This window comes from Ammospiza caudacuta, chromosome 19, assembly GCF_027887145.1.
Source record: "Ammospiza caudacuta isolate bAmmCau1 chromosome 19, bAmmCau1.pri, whole genome shotgun sequence".
Lineage (NCBI taxonomy): Eukaryota > Metazoa > Chordata > Aves > Passeriformes > Passerellidae > Ammospiza > Ammospiza caudacuta.
This window is the reverse complement of record NC_080611.1, coordinates 6,710,651-6,735,269: the sequence shown is the minus strand read 5'-3', so window position 1 is coordinate 6,735,269 and position 24,619 is coordinate 6,710,651. Positions and strand designations below refer to the sequence as shown.

The 24,619-nt window shown below is 45.5% G+C and overlaps 1 protein-coding gene across 1 annotated transcript in view; it reads right to left on the bottom strand.

Annotated features, from left to right (window-relative positions):
- MAP2K4 (mitogen-activated protein kinase kinase 4) overlaps positions 1–24,619 on the bottom strand; it is a 62,477-nt gene that overhangs the window by 20,581 nt on the left and 17,277 nt on the right. The window contains exons 2-3 of the mRNA XM_058817198.1: positions 19,105–19,207; positions 4,265–4,439 (exon numbers count right to left, since the gene is read on the bottom strand). Of these exons, the coding sequence (XP_058673181.1) occupies positions 4,265–4,439; positions 19,105–19,207 (278 nt within the window). The remainder of the gene's footprint in view (positions 1–4,264; positions 4,440–19,104; positions 19,208–24,619) is intronic.

Sequence of the window (24,619 nt, the reverse complement as noted above, 5' to 3'; positions counted from 1 at the left end):
ACAACACCTTGTGGTGATGCTGGAGGACAAATACAAAAAGGGCTGGAGAATTGCACATACTGTGGAGCCTCTCAGACAAAACCAGGACAGCATTGGAGCAGATCCTGAGGAGGAACCAGAGATCTCTGCACTGTGGGAAGCCCAGGACAATGGTCACAAGTCACTTATGGACTGGGAAAAACCAGACCAACACAAAAACAAGAAACCAGAAGCAAAATCAAAGGATAGCGGGTAAAACTGGAAGCCTGACCAGGCAAGATCACAGAGAGCTGGTGCAGCAGACACACACCAGCCAGGAAAAGAGATTTCTCCCAGTAAAATGAGGAGCCAGGAAGAGAAACCTGACAAGGTGAGGATTCAGCATACAAACTGGCCTTGCATTTATTGGTTTGCATAGCCAGATCTGGCACTGGACAAAACTGGGCTGTTCTCTTTCCCACTTGGAAAAGTCTTGACCTCAAATGCCAAAGAAATCCCTAAGAAAATGAAAAGGGTATTTCCAGTAACAGGAAGACAGTGATGGCAGTTGACCCAGAGTAAAAAGGTGCATCTCCAGGAAGATCTGAAAGGAAGTGATCTAAAGAATGAAAGGATTGGTTTCTATTTGGAAATAAAAATTTGGAAGATTAGGAGGACATAATGCAACATTTTCTAGGGGCAAAAATGAGAAAGGTTTGAACACAAATCCCCCTCTTTCCTACATCCTCTCCCCCTCCTCCTGATAGCTCTAGGAAGCAGCTCTCTATGGCAGAAAACATAAGGGGTGCACAAACAACTGAGGTGGCAGAAACAGGAGGACCAGGTCCCTGCTCTGCAGCCCACTCCAGCCTGTTCCCAAAGAGGTACAGAATGTCTTTTTGTCATTGAAACCAGCATTCACAGAGAATGACCAAGGCTAAAGGAGAGGGAAAAGCAGGACAGGGCACAAGAGCTCATCATCATCATCATCCCAGCCATGCTTCACCTGCTCAAGCTTTGCTGCAGCAGTTTTAGCCAGTGACACAACAAAGCTCATTTCAGGTTCATTTTCCTCCTCTTCTACTGACTCTGGAGCACAGATGAAAAGCCTGACTCACCCAGGGCCTGGCAGCCCTGCCCATTCCAGGAGACTCATTAAAGGTACCAGGATTGTATCTGCCAGGACAGAAATTACAACCATCAGCACAGGCTGATAGTCCAAAATGAGTTACGGGGGAAAATGAAAGAAAACAGTCTCCACCTGCAGATCTCAAGTTATTTCGCTGATATTTCAGCCCTCAGGAACAGCAGCCCATGTGCCCTGTGACACTGAACTTTCCCAAGCAGGGGAAAGCTTGGGAAGCTTCAAGGAACTGTTCCTTAAGAAAAGGCAGGACAGGCTACAAAAAGCAAGAAAAAAGAGGTGGGAAGAGGGTTTGAAGATATGCTCTGGCAGCCACAGCCTTTGAGGGGAGCAGGATGAGTGACCAGAGGTGCCCAGCTGGCCTGGCACAGCAGGAGCTGCCTTCAGCCAGAGGAAGACTCCAGCCAGAGGAAATGAGCAATGTTTCAAGCTCCACACTTGCAGAACAAGGAGGATTTGAATCTCCCTGTGGTAGAATAGGGTGACAAGCCTGGTCATGGTAGCTGCAAGCAGGACACAGCTCTTCCAGAAGTGGGGTAGGAATTTCCTGACTGCACTGGGAATTTGCAGCAACAGTAGTGGAAATTTGGGGAGTGGTGGAGAAGGATGGAGGAGCAGCTGGGACAGGCCCCTGAACCAATTTTCTCTGCATCTAGTGAGCAGTACAGAACAGCTAACTTTTGGCTTGCAGCTTCCATAAAGCTGTTTCCTTGTGCTGAATGTCCTTCCAAGAATGCTTGGCCTGCTGCACTGGTGCTGCTCTTGGGGAAGCACAGGAATAACAGCAACCAAATAACCAGACACTGGCTGCACCATCCAGCTGTAAGGGTACTCTGTCACCTGCCCCCAACACAGTGCCACACCTCAGAGCTGCACCTGCCACAGAGATCATAGCCAAGACCTCACTAAACTGACACAGATTCACAAAGCACAACTTCCCTTCTCAAACTTCTCTTTCAGAAGAGCTTTATGCTGAAGGAGAACACATGGCTGAAGGCAACAGTTCCACAGTGAAGAGACCACAAAGCTTGAGAGAAGGAGAGAGCAGGAGGGGGACAGTCCTCAACATGGACAAATGAAGACAGAGAAGGAGCAGAAGATTAATGCACAGCCATGGCTGCCCCAAAAGCATCAGGAGGCTGAGAATGGAAAATCTGAGGAGTGTGGGATGAACTAGTCACTAGGTCAAGCTCAGCCCCATCCTGAAACCTCATCTCCAAGAACTGCACCATCCAGTCTGGGGAATTGCTGCTGCTGCCTTGGAGGCCTCACTGTTCCACCCACAGATCTTCCTTTGCTCAATTTTGTGTTTTCTCCCTGCTGGGACAAACAGAACAGTTGCTTACCACTACTGTTGTAGAAATGATGCTGCTGCCCAAACCTTCCAACCTCTCTTCCCCAGCTTGAAAGAAACAGGGTCAGAGAAAAGAAGGTGGCACCAGCCCAGCCAGTAACTTTAACATTTCACAGTTTAGTCACTGTAAATAAATCAGATTTACTTGTTTAAAAGTGAGCCCCCAAGCCCACAACCCCGAGGCTCAGAACACACCTCATCCCTTGGGAAAACCAGCTTTACATGCTGCACTGTGCCATCTCCAGCCATGTGCTTCAAGGACACAGAACTGGTGCCTTCTGCCTCCCACAGGCTGTACCTGCACCAGGGGCCCTCAAACAAGACTCACCTAGGGTCCTGAAAAGCCCTTGTGCAAACAGTGTGGGACAAGAGAAGCCCTGTGACAGCAGACACAGCTTCTCCATGACACGAGGTAATACAACAAAGTCCTTCTCCACATGGCTGTAGCCACTGCAGAGCTCCAGGGAACAGCCACTCTGCCCTGGGGGTTCACACCCTCAGCAAAACTACAGCTACCCAGGCCACACATCCTGAGTCTGAGAGGATGGAGCTGTCCAGGGACCATTGCACTACACCAACATTTTTCAACCTGTCACCTGCAAACTACACCCATGAGTTCTGCCAAAGGCAACTGAAAGAAACCAGCATTTAGCTACAGGCAACCTCTGGCATCACTGGAGACTTTCAGGGATTCAAACCCAGCTTGAAACAGCACTGCATGGTGATCAAAAACACTCAAGAGACCTAAGCAGTGATGCCAGCACTGTGAGGAAGTCAGTATTTACTGGAGCAGATCAAGGGATGAGGGTTACTCCAGTAACCTGACACACCAGAGACAGGTAGGAATTACATTCAGAGCAGCTGGGGCTGAGATGTGTCTGCTTGGCATGTGAGACCAGCAGGGGCAAATGTCTCCAGATTCCAGGGAATATTCTGAAGAAGACAGAGAGTAGAAAAGACAGCAACACAGACTCCTACACAGCTCATTTTTTCTTTCTCCTGGGAGCCATAAGAGCACTTACAGTTAATATCATCAACAGAGTTAAAGACAGATGTCATTAGCAACCTGCAGTGAGCAAAGCAAAGGACCAGAGAGACAGGGAACAGCTGCTGCCACCTCCATGGACAAGCAGCTCCTCAAAGATGCCCAGTGAGCAGCACTGCTGTGGCACGACAGGCAATTATTGCCCTGCTGGGAGAGGAGGCTGTTCCTGGTTCTAAGGTGAGTTTTGGGGTAGCATAAAGTAGAAAATGGACAGTCAAGAAACCTGCTAGACTTTCCACCTCCAGGACAGTCTGACATGGTGAGCACAAAGCAGACACTCCATCACACATCAGCAAGAGCACAACATTCCCTAGAGGACAGCCACTCCATTCCAGTTCCTCCTGGTGAGGCCACACCACATGCTGACATAAACAGCTAATTTTAAGCCATTACCTTATTTCACAAAAGACACCAAGAAGCTATGAGATGTCAAGCTGTGCCTACCACCAGCCTAGGCTGTACCTGAACCAGTGACCCAGAGGTGAAAGGCCCGTGCCCCATCATCAGTCTCCAGAGACGTGTGATCCCCTCAGAACAGCAGGCTCCTGACAGACATTTTGAAAAGGGCACAGCAATTATGAGAACTTCACAAATCACCTGAAAACATGCCCATTATACACTGCATTTTCAGCAAACAGCAGCCTTTACACCAGAAATAAATAGAACAGAGCAGCAGATGGGTGCTAGATGGAAGAACCTTAATTCTCCATCACACTGCATCCCAACGGACTAAAGTACAAATGTAAGGATGGGCATCACCTACTTTAACTGCCATAATTTGCCCACTTGGTTTGTGGACCATTTTGTTGACAGAACCATAAGCGCCTCGTCCAATTTCTCCAAGGTCTTTCAAGTCCTCTGCTGTAAAATCCCAATGTTGCTCAGGGGAAATCTTCAATTTTCCTGATGATTCAATGCTGTGTGTTCTCAGTCTCTCTCTGTCAAAAATATTGGGAAGCAATTTTTCCACATTTTAAATAGTCTTTAAATGTCTCTTTTCAGCACTTGATTAAACATTAGAAGAGAGGGGTTTACAAAGCTACAGCAACAATCTGACTCCACAGAGGATTTTTGGTTGGGGTGGGGGTGGAGGGGTGAGGGAAAATGTTAAATCAAAAATGACATACACTTGCCCACAGCTTCAATTAAGGATAAGTTTCTCCAGCTGCAGCATAAAATTCAATATGTCTCATAGAGTCACTCTAAGCACTCATTTGCACAGTTCTTTCTGCTTTGCACAAAATTCATCAGGGTGTGAGCAGGATCTGGTAACATGCAGCACCAAGAGCCTGAAGAGCTCTCCCAGCCCATCTCCCCAAAGCTCCTGCTGCTCTACACCACCACATCCCAGCACCTGCCTCCCTTCCAGCTGGGATTCCATCAATACAGGCAAAGCTCTTCTGGGTGAACCAGTGAGACTTTAGGAAAAGTTTACCCTTATTGGAAAACTCCAATTAAAAAAGAAAATAACCCCAAACCCCCAAAATCTAATACATATAGATAATAATTTAATTTATCCAAAACTAAATAAAGAGCAAATAATTTATAAAAACCAAAACAAGTTCTTTGTGACGTATGAAAACAAAATCTGCCTGTTCAGGTGTTTCTTCACCAAGAACCTAAATTAACTTTCTCAAGCAAACCCTGTCCCTACTGAAGCCACCAGGATTTGCTAAGGAGCAGATGAATGTCCAAAATTTGTGAACATAAGAGTTCAAAGGTGCCCCCCAATGGCTCATTTACATGCAGCAATGCTACCATTGAATTAGCAGGAAATGCACAAGTATTTGCAACACTTTTCATCTTAAAATGCCATGCAAAATTTCAGGTTTTCATCAGTTAATTAGCTGATTCACACATCTTGAGTCATAAAGTAAGCCAAAAGCCCACATTTTCCACTTTCAAGATGCACTAAGAGCAATGCAGACAGCTCCCACTGCAGGGCACACTGATCTCACATTCTGAAGCACACAAATCCTTGTGACCCCCCTGTCACAGGAGAGATCTATCAAACCCTGTGGATATTTGACCCAGCCCCCACTTTCCTGGCCAGGGAGCAGAACACACATGGAGGATTCCACCAAACACATGGAGCTTATTGAGTTTATCAGCCGAGGAATAAACAGGTCACGGCTGATTCCACGCTGATAAATCCCACATTGGTCACCAGCAGATGCAAACATCACCCAGCTGGGGACCCAACCATGGCAGGGTTTTATTGGGATCCCAGGTTCTGAGAGGGCAAAAGGCCAATTGACTGGAGCAGCTACAGCTCAAATGGCTTCCTCCTCTGCTGCACTTTGGGTTGGCAGCTGCACGTCCTGAACCCTTGAGCTGTTTGGTGAAAGCATTTGGGAGCAGCTCCTCTCCCACTGCTGGGCTGCGTCTGCCGTGGTGTTTCCTGCTCTCTAACCTGTCCAGCCCAAGATTTCCATCTTCTGTTCCCTACAGTGCCCCTACACTGCATTTAGAAATGATTTTGGGAGCTACAACACAGCACAGGTGGGATGGATGCCATCTCAGAGCTTCTGTGCACAACAAACCCTGCATTCTGTGGGGTTCTCCGTGGATATTGCTTACTAAAAAGCAAGGAATGAAAAAAAGCAGCAAAATGACAAAAAAGAAAAGAACAGAGGAAATAAGAAATGGAAAAAAAAAAAGAAAAGAAACATGACCTCCACATGTGCCAAGTGTCTCACTGACAGCTTCTGTTGGGAGCTCCTGACTGGTTTCTATCTAACAGCTCCACCATCCTGTTCTGTCAGGGCCATAAAAACAGCTCTTGTTTTTGGGAGGAAGGGAGGTGAGAAGCACCATGCCAAGGAAGCACAGACAAATGGGCATTTCCTGCCTCACCTCCTGCCAGCTGGTGGGCATGAAGGAGCAGGATATTTGGGAGGTAGATGGCAGAGAGGTGAAATACAGAGTTCTCACAGACCGAGCTCCCTTTTCAGCTCTTGTTTGAAAACAATGTTCCCTATCAAAATTCTCATGGAGTGAAAAATTTAAACATTGAGGCAGTTTATTCAAATAAGCAATTAAACCATTTTCCCTCTGTTTTTCAGGGTAGGAAACTTTGCTTTTCTGACCCTACCCCAGAAGAGAAAGGGAATTGGAATTAATTATTTCCCTGTCACACAAGCAGCCTGTGTGTCCCCAGCTGTGGTGTGAAAGCAGATCTGGGCCATTGTTCCACAGCTGCAGGGAAGAAGGTGGGAGCTGGGGAATTTCCCTCCTCTCCAGGGCTGCACCAGGGGCTCTGCTGCTCTCCAGGGCTTTGCATGCAGACAGACCAAGACCATCCACCCCCAAAGCCTCCCCTCCTGGAGCTTGGCTTCATTTCCATTATGTATTTATGATGCCATCTGCCTTGTCTCGCAGCCACAGCTCCTGCTTAGCTCTTCTCAAATACCCAGGGAAATGGTCAAATAACCAAATTACCAGTCTGACAGAGTGACAGATACTTGAATAGAGGTTTTGCTCATTTAGCCAATTTGCCAGATGCAAGCAGAGCAGTTTTCCTTTAGGTAGCATGGCCCACCTCAAGAGTCATAACTGGAATGCAATAATTGCTTTTAATGTCAAAAAATCACACTTATAAGAAACTTTTCAGTGTAAGTCAAAATCCCAAAGGATTACCATGCCAAAAATGCAAATCTAGAACACAGACTCTCTGCATTGATCTAAATTGGGAACTTTTGAGTGAGGCAATAAAAACTAAACTGCCAATGCAGGACATCTTTCTGTTTGTACTGCTGCAGATGTATGAGCACATAAATCTACAGGATGGATGTGCCTCCAAATGCAAAAAAGCCTGCCTAAACCCTGTACTACATCCTGGTGCTCTGGATACTACAGCAGCCTGCTTCAGGGAACAGCAAGACAACCACACAGCCCAGGCTCTAGTGAAGGTAAAAAGAAGTTAATGCCCAGTCCCTGGGATTAATGCACATCAGAGTTTGCACAGAAATTAGCACACATGTGCCTTCTGCTACCATTTTGTTTTTAGACTGTGAAATCTAACCTTCTCTAAGGCTCGGAATGTTGGGCAAAATTTGACATATATTCTCTAAATGCCCAGCATGTGTAAGATGGACTTGTGGGGCTTCATATATGATTTTAAAAATAGTATAAATAGCTGAAGTAGGCTTGATACTCTTCAAACAGTTAAAAGTAGCATTTCCAAAGGTCACCTTAGAGGGACCACAGATCCTGACAACTCATCCAGGGCTTGAGCTTCCAACTGCCCATCTTGCTTTTGAAAATTTTTGCAAAGCCAAGAAAAAAGGGGCCGAGGAAGTGGCTGCGATCCTTGCACTTGAAAGGCACCAATGTGTCAGCCTCACTGCAGATGGTTACTATGCTTGTCACAGCAGTTATCCCAGGGATTAGGAGCACCAAGCAGGACAACAACTCCTGCAAACAGTTGTCCTTTGTCAGAGCTGTGTCCAGCCTGGCAGGAGGCGGGCGGGCGCTGGCGCCAGGCACCGCCGCCACGGCCACGGGGCTGCTCGCCACAAGCTGCACAGCTGGGCACACATGGCAAGGTCTGCGCACCCCAAAATCTCCCGTGCAGACCCACAGACACCTTGGGAAGTTCCCTGACAGGCTGTGAACTGAGCCTGATTGTCCCCGAGCCCTGCCTCGGGGAAGCCACAGCTTTTAAAAACAAGCATTTCCTTGGCATGGAAAAGGAGGAATGTTGTAAGAAGCAGAGAAAAGGTGGTGGGGTTTTTTAAGCAAAATTTAAAGTCAACAGACATGAAGCAAGGCCAAAAGGATGTAGGTAGCTGCCTATCTCCTCTGTTTCACTTTTCTGGGAGCTCTGCAGGACTCAAAAGAGCCCAAAATCTGACATATTCGATGGTACAGCTGACATGAATAAAATCTGCAGAAGCAGAAAGATCCAAGCAAACCAGCTGTGCTTCCCAAGCCTGCCTGGTGCTGCACTCTGCTCAGAAGTCTTTCACTAAAGCTCCTATTTTCACTAGGGTTAATGAGAATATATTCTATTTCTCCACACGCTTGGTAAAAAGGCTGACATTATAAAAACTGATTTGTGGTCCATCAGCCAAAGCTAAAATGTAAATCCTAACAAAAAAACTTCCAGGCAAACTGCAGGGTTCAAATGACACTGTGAAACTTCAGAGTAGAAACACAGTTTAGTGGCTGACATGTTCCTACCAAGACTCTCAGGCATCCTGGAGAGATTTTGGAGAGCTTTGTTTCTTCTGTCTCAAAGTCTGTGTCATTTCTAAAACCGTTTTCAGACCCTGCAGGGCAATGCTAAAACCATATCAACCCTAGTTTGAATTTCACTAGAAAAGGCCTCCAAAAGAAATGTTCCTTTTTTTTTTCTAGGGAGGTGGAAATGTTGGTGCTGTCACAAAGTTTTTGGATTCTCAAAAGAAGAAATTATTGTTTTTCATAAACAAACAGCATCCTTGCAAGAGGGGCAGAACTAATTTGTGTTTGCTCTGATCCATGTAAGGTGTCCTGAGGCTTCATTACATTCAGGAATACATTCCTAGACATGAAGAAGAGATACAGAAAATATGGCAAAGGAAGGAAATAGTTTTGCACCTGTGACCTACCCAGATTAAAGGAAAGCACATTTGCTCCCTTTCCTTGTGACCAAGAGGCTGAAATTGAACCTAGCACTGCTCTGGCTTTCTATGTTCCTCCAAAATGTTAAGATAAAGATAAGAACAGAAAGTGGAAGATGGCACAGCCCTTCCAGAGTTCACAAGTCTCAGCCCAGCATGTGCTCAGAGTCTCCCTGGATTCAATGGTGCTTGGCTGAGGCTTTTAAAATGTCAATATTTTGTATTAAGCTCCCCTGGTAAAGTACTGAGTTATAATGGATTTTGATTAACCCTGCCCTTACATGAAGGAAACCTCTCCAGCCACAGTGGTGAAGATTGAGCTGAATTTAACTGAGCACATTGATCTCAAACTCATTTTGATTCAGCCATGAGTCAGACTGCAGCACATTCACTGAACCCACCATTGCTGGGATTTTAAAGCTTAACTGGATTCAAGAACTTCAGGATAATACAGGAAAACTCTGAGCTAATTAATTTAAATAACCCTTCTGAGAATGCTGATTCTTTTTATTTCCTCTCCTGGGTCATGGGCAGCTCCCTGAGAGAGAAAACAGCAAACAGAGACAAGAGCACAGCCATAAGAATCAACAAAATAACCTCAATACAGACCATAAATAGTTTGCAAAATCATTATTACACAGCAATCACCCCATGGAATGACACTATTCTGGAGACAATTTCATTACTTTCAGAGATGCCATTTTTGGGGGATGGAGAAGATTTGACAATGGCTAACAGACAGGAAAGCTTACTGTAGCCTGCTGGACAGTTTCTGGATGAGGTCCGCTTCTCTCCTTTTGAAACTGAACGGGACAATGTGATTACTACCCGGGGTTGCTTGTGTGTCACTTCAGCCAGGAAAAGTTGTGGAAATGACAGGAAAACATGGTGCTGTTATCACATGACACAATAACGTACAACACAATACTCAGCTAGTCACACTGCCCACTGAGCACTCAGCAGCACAAATCACAGCCAGGTCTTTTCCTTCCAATTTCCACCTAAGCTACCTCCCCTCCTTGGGGGCAAAGCAGCACCCAATGATTTGAACTCCTTTTAATGCAAGCAATTTGTTTTTTTTACAGCAATGAGAATTATTACTTCCAACTGTATTATGACTACAATTAGAAACATGCATTATTAACTTATTAGCCAAATACCTGTATATTAGTGACATGCTACTTCCCTCAAGGCACATTGTCCATCCCTGCTCTGCTTTTCTTGTGCTAAGACAGATCTTACCAACAATTTTATTTCCCTTAAAAAAATTTAAAATCAAGCTTCCATCCTGAATCCACCAATCTAGGACTGGTGGTCTCGCCATTCATCAGATTCCCTCTCCCAAATAATTCTCAAGGAATTGAACAACTACATCCTTACTTATTCCCTCCAGAGCCCTACAACTGAGAAGAGTTAATCACCACTCTGTACCATGAGACTTCTCTAGGAACAAAAGTTGTATTCTGGATCTCAGAGTCCCTCAAGCTGTCCAGCTCCAGAAATCTTTCTCAACATAAGGACTTGTTATCTCAGAGCAGTTGGAGGAGCTTGGATGAGAGGTGTTTCTGCTAAGCATTGTGTGGAGAACAAGTCCTGGATCCTTGCACCACTGACCAGTGCAGCCAGCACAGGAACCAGGGGCTCTGCTCAGCTCCTTGTGGGAACCACCTGAGAGGGGCAGATACTGCGCACTGCTAATTCAAATATAAGAAATTGTTTAGTTTCAAATACTCTAAAGAAGTGATTTTTCTAATTTAAACTGCTGTAGGACAAAAAAATTACAACCCAAGTGTGAAAAAGTCCAACTTCTCTTTTGGAACTTAGAAAAAAATACAACCAAACAGTATCTCGCAAACTCTGGGCAGCACCACAGCCTGAAATAACCTGAAATTCATTGCCAAGAATGCACCTGGTCATGTATTTCTTTCTGTGGCAGACAAGGACAGATGGGAAACACAGAAAGCACCTGACTGCAAGACAGAGACTGCTTATTCAGAGATGCAGCTACTTCAATGTGGTGACCAAAAGAGCTCGTAACAAGACCAAGCAGAGCAAATTTGACTTTTATTTAAAATGTCCCTTCTCTAAAACAAAAGATTTGTGCAGATCGGGTGAAGATTCCCAGGCTCCAATAGTATGGTGAGATTTTCCATGCTGGGCTCTTCTGTGATGGCTGCTGGGGCACGGTGCCCTCACTAACCCTTCAGAGCCAAGAGCTGGTTTGCTGTAAGCTCTGCAAGGATGCTAACAGAAAACTGAGAGTGCTGTAAGGAGCTAAACCAGTGTTCCTAGACAACCACCTTTTCCCTTTTCTCTGGTGTGAAATATCCACCTAGAATATTAAAGAGAAAAGAATAGAAGCTATGCTATAGCAAAGCGCCTGTGCTCCTCAGAGAGGACAACCACCTTCACACTGCTGGAACAAGAGATATCAGAAAGAATCACTTCCAACTGATCCACACTTGTCTCTGCAAAGGCACCACTTATGCCAGGCATGAAGAATCATTTGCTCACCTGGATTTATTCCAAGCTCATCTCAGGAAGGAAGGAAGGAATTAAAACAGGCTCAACAAAGAAGAGTGTTTAACGTTGCCATAATCCACTGGAGACTGGCTTGGTCATTTGGATTTAGGTTGGATATTAGGACAAAGTTCTTCTCCCAGAGGGTGGTGAGGTATTGAAAAGGCTCCCCAGGGAATGGTCACAGCCCCAAGGCTGACAGAGCTCAAGGAACATTTGGACAACAATCCCAAGCAGAGGGGAGGATTTTTGCAGGGTACAGGGCCAGGAGACTCAGTGATTCTTTGTGAGTCCTTTCCAACTCAGTTTATGCTATGATTTGCTCTCTTTTTACTGAAGTTTCCCAAAATGAGAAGGTGTTTGTGGTTTGAGGCAAGAACATTCACCTGATATCAAGGATGTCTGTAGTTTTCACAGACACAATACCCAGCAAACCCAGATAATTGAAGTCCCGTTCAGGAGCCTGTTCCCCAAACAAGCAGAACAGCAAAACCAGTTCAGTCCCACAGGCCAACCCCCACCTCCATCACATCCATCCTGTCCACCACAAGATACTTTCCATGACCACTCTGTTCAACAGCTGATTTTCCTGTGTGAATCCTGTCCATTGAGACCCAAGGTTTCCATGGCACATGCTGGAAGTCATTCATTTGTGCAAAGAATGAGAAGTTGTCAACCAAGACCCATGGGGTCAATGCAGTCTTTGAATTTGAAGACTCTTCTCTCTTTATTCTCCATTCCTCAATGTGCACAGAAGATAAAAGCAATGACTGATTCCTTCAGTTTGAACCCACAAAGTAGAAGAGTTGACTCACTTTCCCCTAGCCAGGGGAAAACAAAAGACATTTTACTAAGAGGTGCTGATTAAAGTCTGAAGAGATAAAGGAGGTGCCAGTCCTGCTCTGATGAAATGTGGGATCCCAAGTACAGCAGCAATGAGCAGAGTTTATTCTGAGAGCTGGTTTATAGGGGTATCCTGCAGGAACATGGTTTTCCATCTAGAGTCAAAGGGCTGGAGTCCAATCAGATGCAAACTGTGGTGGTCCTTGCGTGAACCTGTCAGATGAACAGTGACATTGGCAGCCCCTCAGGGCCAGAGCCCAGCTCCACCAGCTGCTCAACACAGCACAGACACACAGGCACCAAGCTCAGCCCAACGCATAAGCCATGTTCTACTTTGCTACTTGTAAATAATTATTTTAAAAAGATACTTATCAAAAATATGGCTGGGTACCAAACCTGTGTGTACACACAAATATATTTACACACATGTATTCAGAGATGTTACACATAACATTCTGCTTCATCCCATTTTCTTCTCCAAACATCACCACAGGAAGCCAGCATGTGTGCAGCTGTCCTTGGGAGTGGATGCAGCACCTCAAAATAAAGGGAAGGAAAGAAGGGGAGAAAATTTTGCTTCTGGTAACACAACAGCATGAAGGCGAGAGCTGATGTCAACTCTGAAACTCCTCAACCTACTTTCCTTGCTTTGAAACAAGCCACCAGGATGAAGGGGAGGCAACACAGCTCACCAAAAGCCAGGCGTGAGAAGGAAAGCCCATAGGAAACTCCTACCCAAGGGGACATCCCCAGCTTTGCTCTTCTGTCCAGACACTCTGTGTCCCAGCAGGCCACACTGATGGAGCTTTCATGTTCAGTGAAGTCAAGTTCAGTTTGAAAATGAACATTTCCAGCTCCTTGCTCTACCTTTGTCATCCCCACTGACCCAGAATACCTCACCCCCATCCACACCACTCAACTCAGTAGGAAAAAATCTGGTAGTCAACTCAAAACCACTGCTCTTGACTGACTTACCCCAGACACCACCTTAATGTCCCTGGAAAAGTGAGGACAACACTTAAAAATACCTTTACAGTTAACCCAGCTCTGCCACTACCCCATCCCAACTTCTTTTGCCCAACATGCCATGGAAAACAGCCCTGAGGAGGCAGCCCAAGCATCAGCCATTGCACCTTGAATTAGGAACTGCAGGAGGTTCATGCCTTGGTGTGTGAGACATCTGTGTCCCAGCTCAGTGGCCAAGGATGGCTGTGCTGCCACGAGGGCCCACAGGGACGGGCACAGAAGCCTCCAGCCTCTCCCACCTTGGATAACCCAATGTCTCTGCCACCACAGCTCCTCTGTCGCTCCAGTAACCAGCTGCTGTCCCTGTCTGGGCAGGACAGGCCAGGTCTCAGCGTTTGGAAGGTGACCTGGCACCATCCCCATCCTCTCACCCATCATTTTTCTTCCCACCATGGAGGGGACAGGCCAGCCCCAGCCCTGGGTGGGGGTCCTGTTATGCATCACACTGAGAGGGTTGAGCTGCAAGGTTCAAATTCTGCCCCCAAATGAGGAGCTCTGGCCATGGCTGTGTGCACAAGAACCAGGACAGCAGCTCCCAACCATGCCCAGGTGGGACAGGTAGCACAGAGCTACCTGTGATCACAGACCAGAGATCCCTGATGAACTCTCTGCCTAACCTCTGCCTCTTCCAAAAGTCGGCATGTCCCATCCACAGGAGGGAGAATGCAGAGATTTGTGCAACAATTTATAATTGCACAGCTCAATCACTCAGCACCTGTGAAGCACCTGGAACCCATGGGAGTCAGGTCATTACATAACATCTGGATTTGATTTAGCCACCCAAGGGTGGCTCACCAGTTTTCAAAAGTTCTGAGGAGCCCTGCAGTGTGGCAGGAAAGCAGGTGATCAACATCCTTGAAAAATGCATGTGAATTGGCTTAATGGAGATATACAAGGTGCAAATTTTGGTTCCAGACACAGAAGGACTAAAGTGAGAAGCAGAGTGCTGGGATATCAAACCCTTACAGAAAGAAGAGAACAGTCCTACCAGGGCACTGAAGCTCCAAGGGATGTGGAAGCTGCTGGAGAAGTTTAATTTGGAAGCTGCAGACAGCAAAAAGCTCCTTTGCAGAGAGGATTTGCACTTAAGAAATACTAAAAACTTAGAAAGTTAAAAAAAAAAAAAAAAGAATAAAGCAGACCTTAAAGCAGCACATTCAGTGAAAATCTCACACTGACTCTGGCAGCACCTTCTCTGAAGCAGTGACCTGCTCAAAGCCAGAGATACTCAAGTGTGTTACAGACCACATCATCTCTGTCATGCAGAGATCACTGGCCAAATGAACTCCTAAACTCTTGGAAGGAAGAGGAAGGTTAAACACAAGGCAAAATTCATCAATTTGCAAAAACTGCTCCTGAAAAAATTACAGAAGAAACATTGTTCCAGCACTGAACCTACAGTGATGTTTGTATGAGAAATTAAAGCCTGGTTACCACAGGCTCCCTCAGACACTGAGATGTCTCTGCTGAGGCTTTAGAGGGTGCATTTTACTTGTCTGACTTGAAAATACAAGTGATTATATCCAGATTCTGCAACTTTCAGGAAACAGGACAGAATCAGTCACAGAAAAAAATTCAAATTCTTGGTACCTTTGACTCTGAATATTGCCTCCAAGGCTTCCAGGCAGCACTCCCTGCCACAGGAAAGTATCACATAGCAGAAAGATAACAAAAATCAGTAATAATAAAGATGTGAGGTGACAATTACAGAAATGAGGAAGAGACAGAGAAATATTTACAGGAAAATTCACACGAGTAGTAGGAAGCATGCCAGTTTAGGATATTCCCCTTTGGGGTTTAGGTTTTGGGGTTTTTTTCAAAAATGGTAGGAACTCTCTCAGGTTACTTCCTAAAAAAGTCCACCAGCTGCAGGCTATGCAGCTACAGAGCCTGACCCCACATGCCAGAAGGGTATGGGAAAGCCTAAGAGGAGATTAAAAGAGCAACAGACACCTCAGAGAGGCTTTGGAACAGCCAGAAAAAGCCTCTCCAGGAATAACAGTCCCTGAGCTATACAGAAAAAAGGAAGCAGCACAGTCTGATGTGCAACTGGACCTCCACTGGCTTTTGAAGAATCCAGCAGAACATCCAACACACTCTTGGGGCAGCTCTCTGGGAAGTGTGTGACTCTCCCAGGTGTCACAAGGAGAAGCTCCATGCAGGGCAGCTCTGGAAAGCTTAAATCCCAATAAATCCAGGAAGACACAAGCTATAGGGAGACTGTGGAGTTCAACTGGACACCAGACACTTCAAACATCAGATTTGTACAGTAAAAGAGATGAGTTCATTCTGTCACCTTTCCAGGTGAACTGCAATGCTCTGGTAATCAGGTTCTCAAGAGGTGGCAACTCTGAGAGTCAAGAGACTTCCCAGCCAGCAGACAGAACACTCAGGAAGCAGCATGCTGCCAACCACGTGCCAAACAACATCCTCTGTGCTTGCCCATTTCCTGGCAGATCAATCTAAATCCTCAACATCCAGGTACCACTGCACAAGAATACAAAGCTTTCCAGACAACCAAAAATCTCATCTACAGCCAAATGGTTTCCATCTTGGTTTCAAGAGCAATGGGCAGCACAGCCCAGCCAGAAATCCTGCCATGCACAGCCACAACCACACCTCACATCACTCCTGGTAGTGTGATCTGAATTTCCTTTTAGCAAAGGCAACCAGCTACAAGCAGATCTGTAAAGCTTCCACACAGATAACGGAGTAATCTAATTTTGTTTTTGACCTAAATCCTACTTGGACACAGGACAGATGAGGTAAAAGGGGGGATGCTTTCCAGTTGGTATAATGGGTTGGAATTTGAAGAGCTCACCCTAACCATAGCTTGTGTCCTCCAGCCCCTGCAACGTCTGCTGCAGGGAAAACAAAGTTAGCAGCTGTTAATCTGGTCTAAGTGACAACGTCAGCCTGAACAACTCACAGGAGCTGTGGGCTGACCTGGCAGATCTCCACAGCCTCAACTGCTCCCCAGCCTGCACAGCATGGTGATCACACAGCCTCACTGCCTGACCAGGCACCAGCCATCAGTAAAACTCTCACCTCTACTCTAGGCTCCATCCTTCCACCAGTACAACTCTTACCTCTTCTCTAGGCTCCATCCTTCCATCAGTAAAACTTTCACCTCTACTCTAGACTCCATCCTTCCATCAGTACAACTCTTACCTCTACTCTAGACTCCATCCTTCCATCAGTACAACTCTTACCTCTTCTCTAGACCCCATCCTTTCAAGTATGAATTATATTCCCCAACTTCTGTCTGTAACTGAGGCTCTATTCTGCCTTATCCTGTACAGGTCACATGTAAAATTATGTTTACAACTGTGCTGGATGCCCTAAAGACAGGCAGGACACACATCTTGCCTAGATGAAAATCTCTCTCTTTGCACTTCTCAAGAAGATTTGGTGGCAGCAGTTCCAGCTGAACCAAGCAAGACCCAAACACACCTCTTCCATCACGTGCAGTCACAGAACCAGAATGGACCTTCCTTCCAAACCCCTGCCTTGCTTTCTGCTGCTCAACACACCATCTCAGGCAGAAGGACACCCCTGGATTGGTGGATCCAAACCACAGAACCCCAAATTTCATGTGAGAAATGAAACCTCTCTGTATCTTCAGATCCACCCATCTGGAGCAGGACAATCCCCAGCAGTGTGGAGCCAGTGCTCATTTCAGGAGGACACCCAGGCTGAGTAGTGGCTTGGTGAACAGAAACACACTGCATCAGGAACTCATCTGGGAGAGGAGGTCTGAAACATCCGGCTAAAATCCAAAGTCTAGGAAAGGTTTCTAGCCTACTGAGGAAAATGTCATTGCAGCATCTCAGGGAAGAAGGCAGGAGACAGAGATACATCAGCTGCCAGACAAACACTGGACAGAAGCGTGATGATGAGAAGATGTCAACACTGCTTTTGAGGAACAGCATCTGCTAAGGCCACACAAAGGAAACGAGGACAATTTGCTGCACCCAAGCTCAGCCAGCCTCACCACAGAGAAAGCAACCAAGCCAACAGCATCCATCTCTTCCAAACAGAAATGGCCATTACAGCCTGCAGCCTCCCAGGAAAGCTTTAGCACAGACACATCACCATCAATTGTGGCACTTGAACAGCTAACACACCCAACCCAGAACCCTGCAAGCCTAAGAGCATTAACCAGCCCAGGATCCAATCCCTGCCAACAACTGCAGCTCCCACAGAGAAAGAGCAGCACCTGTCTTGCACAGGGTTGACAATCACCTGCACAAACATGAAATTTAAGATGTCACAGACTAACAATGAAAGCTCTTCTGTGCTAGACAGGAGCCACTGTGACTTCCAGTGAATCTGAGACAGAAATCCACACAGATAAGCACAGAAAATTCAAATCGCTATAGATGGCTGATGGTGGGGACTCACTAGCTGAGACTAAGTCCTTTATTCAATGAACTAACAAGATCAGAGAGATGAAAGAGCCCCAGAAGAGGTTTTACAGAAAATCTTTACAAGAGTTTGATGATGTGTTGAGACAGAAAAACTAAGTCTCTAAATGTGAACTCTATAACCAATAAAATACTCTATTTCAGAGAGGAGAGAGAAGGAAAGAAGAGAACTTGCTGGACAGGTCACTCAAGATCTTAAGAATAATCTAAAGTACTCTATAAAATTTCTCTATATTGTAATTACCATCAGTAACTCATCAGAAACATGTTGCTAACTAGATAAAAGCTTGTTTGAAAATCCCCAAAGCTCCCAGGAACAGAGCCCAGCAGGTATGTCATGGGGAAGCAGAAAGCCCTGAGCTCCAGGAGGGAGGCAGTGACATGCAGAGCCAAGCAGGAGCAGCCTGTGACAGGGACACTCAGAGAGCCCAGGCAGCAGGGAGGCTGCAGCTGCAGATTCTGAGACCTGACACTGACAAAACCCCTGAGACCTTCGAGAAGAAAAATGTGGGACATGTTTTACATGCTTGCTGCATCTGCCACAGGGACTGGCTGCAGAGCAGCACTGTCCAGCTAGATTGGTGGATCTGAGGATACAAAGCTGATCTTTTTGGTGCTGATGTACCCTGGTATTTATTAGAGTCAGGAACAGCTCTGTGCCACACTTGCTGTCAGACTTTGGACAGGGATATCCTGGGGCTAAACTGGCTAGAAAATTCACTGAGACCTAATCTCTGCATAACTAACATCTCCCTGCTGCTAAAATGATAATCCTCAACCTTTGTCTGTTTTAGGGCTGAAAACAATTCTATCACAGTTATGAGTTTCACAAGTAACACAGAAACAAGAAATTCTAACAAAATGTAATAAGCTGAATAAAGATACAGGAAAACAACAGTGAATCAGTCTAGACATTAATTATAGGTGTATCTAGCATTATCAGCTACAATACTCAATTCAATCAATTCTGGAAGGCATTAACTCCAGTGTAAACCAAGATGATCCCAATTTAACCTTCTTTTTAATTCTGGGAAAAAGATATTTTACAGTGACTCAAAACTGAGAGATTTAAACAAACTGACAAATAACTGGACTAATCAAATTGCATTTAACTAACACTGGGTGTTGGCTAATTCATTTCAAAGTTGTTCCACTAGTTGTGCCATTGGCTTTATACTCACATGTGTGGATTTTGGAAAGGAACTCCAGAAGTATTTAGAGTAAATCTTGCTGTGGACTTGAAAGGTGGATTTGCAAAATTTAACTTCAGCGCTTTGCGTTTACCTGGGAGACAATGAACATAAAGTGAACTTTTTGTCAGCACAAAATATTGAGAGCATCTGGAAATAAACAGGAACAAAATGACATCTTGTAAGAAAAGGATTTTACATTTTACAACATTAGCAAATCACAGCTTGTGTTAGGACACAGGGATGGTGACAGAGTCAGCTCTCATACCAAGATCTTCCCCAGCCCATTCCAAGGCAGTTGCCAAAGCAAAGCATCCACAGCCCCTCCTGGGACAGCTGGAGCACCTGGATCACCTGCCAGGGCTCCAGCAACCACCAGCTCCATCCCCAGGGCTGAGCATCCTCCATGTACACCCATGGGGCACAGAGGCCCGACCACACACAGCCTGGGGATGGCTCTGAGGAGGGACAGGGCACCTTGGGATGTCCTTTATATGAGCTCCAAGCACAGGATGGCTGTTGGGGTCCAGAGATTTCTTCTATTATCCTTTGAGTCTGTTTTGTTCACACTCCTGAAACTCCAGCCTCTGTCCAGGGCAGTTACATTGTGTTGGAAGATTTTCCCTTTCTCACTGCAATATCTATACAGCTCAGGAGGACATGGGATTTGACATGATCCAGGATTAAAATTGACACAATTAACTACAAACCCTCATCACAAAATCTCTTCACAGCCTGCTCCTATTCTCATTATTTGTAAACTTTATGCACCAAGTTTCTTCTTGTTTTTACTCAGGACACTTTGTAGCTCACTTAAATATTGGTCTATCGATTTCGACCTCAGTAGGTTTCTAAGGATAGTTTCAATTATGTCAATCCACCATGTGAAGCTGGATTTTCTACAAATCCAACAAATACAGAAGCTTAGGCTGCCCCTGGGAAGCAAACAGGATGGTTTGTTTCTGCTCAGCTGATGAACAAGGAATGTGACCGGGAAAAATGAACATCCTGAGAAATGCCAGGAATTTCCATCCAGCACAGATCACATGGAAACGTACTGTAAGTGAAACAACAGACTCAAATGAAGCAAAGTCTGAGGAGAGCCAAAGCAAACTGTGCTCCCCAGCAGCCTTCCACAGCTTCAGCTGTGCACTCCAAACCTTGAGTTTCATCCTGAAAAAGACTTTTGACTCCATGTTTCTATTCCTTGCAGACACATCCTTCTAACTGGAGGCAGAGGAGCCCCTTTAAGTGCAGTTTAGCTGTGATTTTGCTACACAGGTTCATTACAGACCACCCTGCCTCACTACAACAAAAAGGGGTGGGCGTTATGGGGCCTCTGGAATTCACTAATGCTCATGACCACCAGGGCTGTGTGACCTAAACTGCCTGAAAATGTGCTGCAGAAATATCCACCCTATATAAATTGTCTTCTAAAGGTTCTGCTAACTTAACACATAATTCTAATCCTTAACCATTAGAGCATCTACTTCTCTGAGAACTTTTACAGTAAAGACTATGGGAGAGAGAATGATTCAGAAGAAACCAAAACCAACTCTGAAATAGATAGCTTTTTCACAAATTAGGGTAATCCTCAACACCAGACCTGAAATTATGAAGTTTCTTGACTTATGGTCTTCCCAATCATGACTACTGGGTTTGTTCAGCTGCACATTAATGGTTATACCAAGTCCAGACCATATTTGAAACCAGGATGGCCCAGATTTCAGCTGAGCAAAGGTGGTAGGTACTACTTTATGTTTTGAGGGAATCTAAACAGGACTCTATCCTATGTAAGGCTGCTCTCCCAAAAGAAAAAAGAAAGCCAAAAAGAGCTTTCTGGTTGTAAATAAGTTCATCTACCCATAAGGATAACCATCTTTATTGCAAATCATCCCAGCTTTAAAGTGGTAATGGTGATGGTGTCCTAAAACAATTTTTAAAAGGATGTCATCATTCCACCACCAGGCCTGTGCATGGAACTGAGGTCCAGGAGGGTCCCCAAATGCCCAGCCCTTGGCATTCCATAGATCACAGCCAAAATGGACATTGGGAAAAGCACCTATACAACAACTCCAAAAAAAATCTGGGCTCACAGCAGCCCTTGTTCCTTGCTGCACTGGTGAATGGGTGTGAGGCCAAGGACAGAATTATTTATGTGCTGCTATCCGTCACCAGATTTAATCCAAGCACTTGGCTCTGCAGTTAAGTTCTCATCACTGTGAGGCTCCTTCACCACCAACCACAGCCAACCAGCCCTCACAAAACAAGAAACAGCTGTCTAGCAGGTCACACGCAGGCCAAAAGTTTTCCTCCAGTTAGATTGTGTACTACTATTTTTACTTCACCTAGGACTTCTATGATTTACAGAATCACAAAATCTTAAAGGCTGGAAAGAGCTCTAAGACCACTGAGTCCAACCATCACTCCAGCACCACCTTGTTCATCATCAAACCATAGCATATCCACGTGTTTTTACACTTCCAGGGATGGGACTCCACCACACTCCTGGGCAGCACCTTCCAATGCTTGACAGCTGAAGAAATTATCCCTAATATCCAATCCAAACCTCTTCTGGCACACCTGAGGCCGCTCCCTCTCCTCCTGTCCCTGTTCCCTGGAGCACTGTCCCCCCGGCTGTCCCCTCCTGGCAGGAGCTGTGCAGAGCCACAAGGTCTCCCCTGAGCCTCCTTTTCTCCAGGCTGAGCCCCTTCCCAGCTCCCTCAGCCTCTCCTGGAGCTCCAGACCCTTCCCAGCTCCACTCTCTTCCCTGGGCATGCTCCAGCCCCTCAAAGTTTGTCTTGTCATGTTGGATTCAAGGTGCCCACACAGAGGGACTGGCACTCTCCTGGTCCTGCTGGACACACTGTGGCTGGTACAGGATGCCCTTGGCCATTTCTCCAAGCCTCTGAGTCACCTCCTGTTGGAGAAAGCAATTCCAACTCTTCCCAGAATTTCCTCACCACCACTCCTGTATGCCACCCCCCAAGAGCACTGCTTCCCATGTTCAGGTTACACAAAACAAAATGCTCCCTTTTCAAGCAGCAAAATTTTGAAATCAGCAGTAGTTTAATGGATTTTTCCAAGGTTTCTATCCTCCAAGAGTACAAAATAATCCCTGTAAAAATATTTCCACTCTGTTCAACTCTGCAGGATCAAGCTCTTGATTGAGCAAGGTCAAGGGAGCACAGGTCCCAGTGTTCAGGTGAGTCACAGTGCACAGGTAAATATTCTCTCTGGGCAGATGCTGAAGTCACTCTCTGCTTGTGGAGTGATGATACACCAAGAATCAAATCTGCACTCTCTCTCCTTACTGTAACCAGGAAAAAAAGAGACACAACCACAGAAACACAAGCTGTGACAGCACACAGCAGGAAGGAAAGTCAATGGATCTGCAATGAACTGTGCAATCTTTCTACCTCTCCCTTGTAGTATTGAAACACATCAACAAAAAGACAGAGGAAATGGGGAAAAATTGATTATTTACCTCTATTTGAAAATCGAGCTCAATGTTTGAGGCAATTTTCTTAATAGAAAACTATCAGTTTTGATTTCTTCCAAGGTAACTCCAAGCAAAACTAGTGCAAACGCTAAGGTGAGACATGAAAATAAAAAAACAAAAAAAACAAAAACAACACAGATCTATGCTCTTCCAACAGCTTTAAAAAACCAAACTGCTGTATCTTGTCTGCTAACAAAATCCCTGCTTTGATGTAGAGACAGCAAAGAACATTTACCTGCATTCAGAGCTGCAGCCCTGCAGTTGCTGACATCCTGAAGGCTCCCAGGATTTCCAGCTGGTTATTCCTGCTGCTGTGAGCACAGCTCTGCCTGCCCACAGACCCTTCCAATCACCATCTTGCACTTCTATTTCCTTCCTTCCCAGTCTTGTTCATGTATCTACTCCAACATCAGCACAGCTCATTTGAGACTAGAGGAGGTTTCCAGTCTTACATCCAAAAGAAACTATTTTTCAAGAAAATCTAGTCAAATTTTGCAACAAATCCTGAAGAACTTCAACATATCATACAGTTCTATTTGAGGAGTCTGGATGAAAGAAGTGGCCTGGGGTTTGATTTATGAGTTTTAAGAGGTGCAACCACAGAAATTCACTTTAAAGGGTACAAATATTTTCAGTGCATCTCTTATGATATTTTTAGCCCTTCAATGAAACCTTCAATTTTATACGATCTGAGAGTCAGCATTCGAATCTGAAATGATGATTTTGCCCCGGAGTAAGCTAAGTATGCTCATTTTTAGGAGTCACCTTATTAGAAAGAGGATTTATCCATAATTCACCCACAGCCACAAGTGTGCTTCCAACTAGGGACTACAAACACCCAAGCCTAGAGCAGCCAGGACTCTGGAAGGATTACCACTGTAAAGACACATTCCATGGCAAAACAATCGTACTAGACAATATTTTAATGAGACATCTGCATGATTTGGGGCTGAAGGGCAGCTCACAGCTGCACCAGCAGACACCCACCCACCAATGCAGGATAAGGGCTACATCCAACAGCACTTCCAGCATCTATAAATACCTCCACCACAATGCCTGCTAAAGTAGGTTAAGCTTAGAGGGCAAGAAATTGCAATCGGATTAAGATTAGTTCCCTCAGACTGGAAACTCCCAGGAGCAAAACCTGAGAATGAAGTCTCTGCACTCTCCAAAACCCACTGGGAACCTTTAATATTATCCCTGATGCTTTAATATTTAACCTTTAATATTTCCCTGCATGCAAACACCATTTGTATAAAGAGGGTTAAGGCTCCCTGCCCGAAGGAGGGTGCAGCACTAGGATGAAACAGCAGCTTCCAGCCCAAGCTGGGGCTCAGGCAATTTCCAGCTGGAGAGCAGCACTTCACACGTGGCTCAGCCACAGCCCAGCACCAAGCCTGGTGGAACACTGCTGCAGAAAACCTGCAGGGCTCAACTTTCCACACAGGAGGTGCTGCCACACCAGGAGTCTGTGTCTGCTCTCACAGCAGCACTTTGCTTCACCCAAAATATTCCAGCAAGCTGTGCCCAAAGCAGCCACAGCATAACCCTGCAGAGCTGAGCCTGTCATGGAGCAGCTGTCAGGAACAAAGGGTGACACTGCCCTGGGAAATTTATTGGGCAGCACCTGGAACCTCTCCTGGTGAACAACAATAATAAATTATGCAAAGGGCCATGCACGATACTTTTTCAATATGAAACAGCACAGCAACAATTATAAAATATAACACAGGAAGGAGGACTGGGGAGGGAGTTTGGTTGATTTTATTACTTTTCGTTTTAATTTTAGGAGCCTGTACTCAGACTAAAAGCAAGGGAAAAAATCTGCCCTTGAGGCCTTTGCTTAAGGTCAATGGAAAGGATTTAATTTATTTGGATAAAGCAACAAGCATGTTTCCATCATCCCTCCAGATACCTTAGGCCAGCAAAGTGGTAACACTAATCACAGCCTGCATCCCACTGGGTCCAAAAAACACCTTGCACCCAGACTGAATCCTACAGTGA